The sequence below is a fragment of the Odontomachus brunneus genome, unplaced genomic scaffold, assembly GCF_010583005.1.
Source record: "Odontomachus brunneus isolate Ranch 3 - 2012 unplaced genomic scaffold, Obru_v1 Obru_scaffold_038, whole genome shotgun sequence".
NCBI classification, from domain to species: domain Eukaryota; kingdom Metazoa; phylum Arthropoda; class Insecta; order Hymenoptera; family Formicidae; genus Odontomachus; species Odontomachus brunneus.
In genome coordinates, this window is record NW_022639488.1 from 55,470 (window position 1) to 61,098 (window position 5,629).

The window sequence follows — 5,629 nt, forward strand, 5'->3', positions numbered from 1 at the left end:
CATCCCAGACACGGGCCTTGGACGCAGCGATGGCCGCCTTAAGGGCCCCACGATTTTTGCGGTAGGCCCTCTCGGCGGCCACCCTGCCGTCTTCATTCCTTCTCCTCCGGTCTATATCTCTCCTGGCTTGGCCGGCGGAGCGCCACAGTTCGGCAATCTCCGCCGACCATCAGTACACGGACTGGCAGGGGTGCAATCGGGATCGGGGTATGGCGGCATCGCAAGCCGCCATCATGTCCCGAATCCCGGCCACTTCTTCTTCAATTGCGGGCTCCCACGTATGGGACCCGGCTCCGCCCAAGTGGCCGCCAATAAGGTGGTCACCAGCTTGTCGCAATCGAGCTTAGAGTGGGCTTATCTCCGTGGCCGGGCGCTCCCTAGGTCGCGCTTCTAAAGCACCTCCTCTGGAGTGGCGACCACTATGTAACGGTGGTCCGTAAGGTTTTCACCTCTGGTCACGACCTTCTAGTCCTTAATAAGTCGGGCCGCGGAGGTAGATGCCAATGATATCTACCACCGATTTCCCCCGCGATCCGACGATGGTGCTCCTTCGGCCTCTGTTGATGATACAGAGGCCGTAAGACGCGACCCATTCCTCTATGATCTCGTCCTTGCGATACCTGATCGAGGACTCCACAACGCCGACTTGGCGTTGAAGTTCCCGGCCACCAGGACCGGCCTGGGGCGCCTCGTCATGAGGTCCCCCAGCCGGTGCAGGAAGTGCTCGAACTGGGCAAAGTCCCACGAGGGCGAAGCGTAAACCCCGAACACATCTAGGGCTCCCCACTCGACTGCGACATTGTCCTTCCCCTCTCTATAACTGAGAAGGGAGGAGAGGCTTCGTCCCCTCTCCAGTGGATCGTCACTAAGCACTCACGCCGCTCCACAACGTCACCCACTATATATGGACGACTTCCAGGGACAGAGTAGGGCTCGGCGGCGATCCCCAGCTCTACACCGCGCTCGTGGAGGACCTGCTGGAACAGGTCCTGTGCTCCACGAGCGCCGTTAAAGTTTGCCTCGAGGAGGATGGTCTCCATCGCGGCAATTGCCACTATTCTTCTCCAGGCCCCTCCTATTTTTTTTACTGCGGTCGAGGAATCCCCTTCGGAAGTCTTCTCGACACGCGGCTCTCCTCTTTTTACCATGATCCTCCGCGGGGACCTCTACTCCAAACGAGTAGGGTCCGCGGTAGGATACGGGGCTGCCGGCTGTTGCTCCCCCTACACTGGTGCGGGGGGAAGCCTTCTTCCCGCTTTTCTCTTGAGGGGGGCTCTGGAAGGGGGCGTCTGAGGCCTTGCACCTCCTCCTCCCTCTTTTCCCCCTTCCCCTTATTTGCCCCAGGGCACGCGGTGTCACCGGGGCAAGGCACCGGTGCGTCACACGCCGTAGCCCTGTAGCCGGCCGACCCGCAGTCGTAACAAAGACCACTGCGGTCGGTCTTACCTAGAGGAGGCTCTGACGTGGCCCCACTCCAAGCACTTAACTCATTGGAGCGGGTGCGGCGCCAAGGCCTCCATCCGGGCGGAGGATCACCCTATCCTGGGACGTCCTCTGTCCACCACCTTTCGGGCGGGCGCAAAGGGACACTGCACCCACAGCGTCCCCAAGTGGTCCGTCCTGGGCCGGATTGCTCCGCCTTTTACGTCTCCGGGTCCACAACCCCCGAAGACCGCCACCGCGGAGACTATATCTTCCACGATGGCCGCATCGTCCAAGTCGCGGACTCGGATATCGGCCCTCTTCGAGGGACGTGCGATTCGCATGTCCCCCTTGTCGGCGAAGAGAACTGATATTATAACCGCAAGGGCATCTGCCCTCGCGTGCCCTTCGGGACCGGGAATCTGCAGCATAAAGGCACCGATAGCTGCCCTCTTTGACCGGATCTCACCGATCCCGATGGCCTCTAGATCTATGGTGTTCGTCGCCCGCTGCATCACCTCGGCGTTGCTGCCCGCTGAAGCTCACAGTGAGTGCGGCGGCGCGAAGAGCCTTGGGGAGGGTGGGTTTCCCACCTTTCTCTACCTGGGGGTCCTTTGACTATCCCTTCCGGCCTCTTCCGTTCGCAGGTTGTCACTGCCGCCACCCTTTGGGGCAGGTTGGAGTGCCTGATTGCCCTCCGTATTTTCTCTTTTTTACCTCCTCCTCATCACCCGGGCCCATGTTTCGAATCCGAGATGGGAGAGGGGATTGGGTCCCTTCCCGGACCGCGGCTCGGTCCGGTCCAGGGGGAGGGGCCCACTTCTCCCGCAGGTGCATGGGACGACCCGCTTGGCCGGAGGCCGCGAGTCGCCCGTCGTGTTCTTTTTCTTCTTCTTCCCCGCCTCTTGCCTCCCTCACCGGGCTGTTCTGCCACAGTGGAAGCGAAAGACGGGGAAGATTTGGGCGGAGGGGGGGGGAGCAGGGGCCGTGTCCCGTGCCCCACCCCTCGTTTTAGCCCTTCCCCATCCCTCCCAAGGAGCATCCCGGGGCCACGAAGACCCCCCCCGGAAACCCCGGGAGGGGCGGCCTCCATGGCCTACAAGTTCTCCGCTCCTCCATCCGGTCCTTCTGGGAGCCCAGTTCTTATTGAGGGGTATCGCTCCCCCCCGTGGCCTCCGGAGGGATAAACCGCGCGCTGCCCGACCGCCGCGGCGGCAGGTGCGTACCCCCGCCAGCCGCAATCAGTGCCGCAACCCCCCTCCCCCTTTGGGATCTTTTTGCCCCATGGGCGGGATCTCCGCGTGCTCTCAGAAGAGACGCGTGGCGCAGTGAGAGTGTTCCCCCGGCCATATTTTTTTGGTTACGGGGAGGAAATGCATACCCCGACCTTACTGGTATAAGATCGGGGTATGGCGAACTTATACCGACTAAAACCTCCTCGAGTGTCCTACCTTGACTATAGCCCCAGGGAGGACCCGAGAAACGCTTACGCATACCGTTTAGGACCTCCCCCGGTCTAGTGCTATTCCGCACTCCTGCCTAAACTAACTTACAGCAAGGGAGAACATCACCTCACTCCGCTGCCCCTACCTGTTTAAGACGTATGGAACCGAGAGCCCCAGCCCATATGGCTCCTGCATCTCAAGACTCCCGTGGAAATTCCATTCCTCGCAACTAGGACGGGGAGTCATCCCTGCGAGGAGGCACCGAGTATCTCTCAGCACTAACGGCTTGCCGACTTCTCTCCGCAGCCTCTTTCTGCGACATGACCGAATCAGCAAAATGTACAGCGGCCGTTCAATTCTCCTCGCTCTCGAGCATTCCTCTTACAAGAGAAGATGGGGTCAGATCGTCAACTACCATCCGCCTAAGTTTCGCTCTCTCAACCTTCCAAGTCACACACTCCTCCAAAGTGTGCTGGGCATAGTTCGTCCTCGCTTTACAATGTGCACATACGTTGGTATCATCCTTCCTAATACGGCACAGGTAGTCCCTGAAGCACCCATGTTCCGTAAGGATCTGGGTGAGGTGAAAGCTCACTATCCACGCCTCCTATTATGGTGTATACATTCAAGGAAATTCGGCAACACCGCATTCCGGACTCTCGCCCCTGATAGCTCGCGTTGGTTCAAGTGGATACGCCACTGTCTCTCGAGCAGAAGCTTCTCCATATTGTGGACCTCTTGCTCGGCCTCCAGAGTCCAAACTCCATAAAACCTCATGTCGCGAATGCGCTCAAACATGCGACGGTAATATGTCGCAACCAGGTATAGCGGTGGGATTCGCGCAATCAACGAAGCCGCCTCCAACAATATCGAGCGGTATCCGGCGACCACCTTTAAGGTCAGAAAGGCTCTCATAACAGACGCTTGAGCCCGCCTCGCAGATGGCGTCATTGGCGCAAGCGCATTACACCACACCGGTGCACCATATAGGATGACGGACATCACCGCCGAAGCGTAAAGCCTCCTTTTAGACTCCGGGCCTCTGAGGTTAGGCATGAGGCGGCCCAATGTGCGAGCCACCTTCATGTCCTTTGCAGCAACATACTGGAAGCGATCGTGGAACTTCCAGCGGCTATCCAGGATTATACCCAAGTATTTTAGAGTACTGCTTACTTGTATATATTCATCCCCGACCCTGATCTTCGGGAAGTCCAGTGGCTTCCTGTGTTCATAGAAGAGAATCGCCTCCGTTTTCTACGCCGCCACTGAGAGACCGAGATGCCGAATCTTCTGTACCACCGCCGCCGTTTGCATGTTGGCCTGTACGCTGGCCACCTCCACCGTCCTCGCAGTAGCCACCACCAATGTGTCGTCAGCATACCCGAGTATATGGCACCCGTCCAACAAGCGCGACTCCAGCACCGCGTCGTACCTTAGGTTTCAGAAAAGAGGACCCAGGACAGAGCCCTGGGAAACTCCTGCTTCAACCGGCCAGCGTGCCACGCCGCCTCTCATTACAGAGTACTCGACAAAGCGTCCTAGCAAATAATCGTCGACGATTTTCCTTAGATAGTACAGGAAACCTTTCTGCTCAGAGCCTTTCTAATCCGCGCAAACGGCAGTGAATTGACTGCGTTGGAGATATCTAAGCTGACGGCTATCGCGACGCCACCATCGTCAACCGCTTCTGTCACCACCTGTCGGAGTCGCAAAAGAGCATCACAGGTCGACCTGCCCTCACGAAAGCCATACTGATGGTTGAACAGCTCAGAAGTGGGGTGTTCAGCCATCCAATTCTTTATTCAAGCAACGATGACCCTCTCGAACATCTTGCCAACCTCGCTGAGAAGGCAGATAGGCCGCACCTTAGGAATGGGACTCGCGAGACTCCCCACTTTGGGGATGAGAACAAGCGCATTCCCAGATAGTCGGAAAGATCCTTTGACTTAGACACACCGTGTAACACTCGGCAAGACGCTCAAGCATCTCCGGCGGGGCATGTCTCAAAACGGAGAACCGAACACCGCTGGGGCCCTGGCGCCACATTCTTGTGCCTCTTCAGCCAAACGGCGCAACTGATCTCCGTCGTTTGCACCGCAAACTCATCCCTCCACGTGCACGGAAGCAGCGGTTCGGCAGCTTCTTCATTGTTCGCGGGAAACAACGATGACATCAGATTTCGTAGCGTCCCCTCCTCAAGGCTCTCCGTTAACCTCAGAGAGGAACGACTCAGGCGACTCAGGACCAAGAGGTAAGGTCTACTCCAAGAATCCGTCTCCACCGACCTTACAAATTTTTTTCCAGGACTCGAGTTTCGCCCTCGTTATGGCCCTACGGAGCGTGCAAGTTGATATGCCTGTCGAAGCTGCCTTCTTTCCCTCTCCACCAGTTCATCGGGTGTAGGGTTCCGCGCCTGTCTGCTATTATACCGCGTTAATATTCTACGCGTTTGAATACACGCCCTGCAATATTCGATGATTTGTGTGTTTTACCAATAGGCATTCCGCCTAGTGGAAGATCTACCCACTCTGGGGGACACAATGTCGCACTCACGGCGCATAGTGCGGTTCACCCATCCTGCGAAAGCCTCCGCGCACGCAAAATCCCTCGCATCGGGTCCCGCAGCTCTGAGCCATTCCAGCATCATAATAAGGGTGCCGCGTCCATCCTGTTATTCCATCGTAGTTCCAGCAAGGGTGGTTACTGCGCTGATCAGACCGACCACCCAACCGGTCTACTAATCCACCCACACTGTAGTGGGT

General features: G+C 57.8%; 1 protein-coding gene across 1 annotated transcript; it reads right to left on the bottom strand.

Moving 5' to 3' along the window:
* Positions 1-1,532: 1,532 nt before the first annotated feature.
* Positions 1,533-1,937, bottom strand: LOC116844026. The gene has a single exon (XM_032815091.1). It carries the CDS (start codon positions 1,935-1,937, stop codon positions 1,533-1,535), a length of 405 nt encoding a protein of 134 aa, XP_032670982.1.
* Positions 1,938-5,629: the final 3,692 nt, after the last annotated feature.

What these genes read in the sequence shown, in the direction of transcription:
- LOC116844026 (XM_032815091.1), bottom strand. Translation starts at nt 1,937, where the DNA reads ATGCAGCGGGCGACGAACACCATAGATCTAGAGGCCATCGGGATCGGT.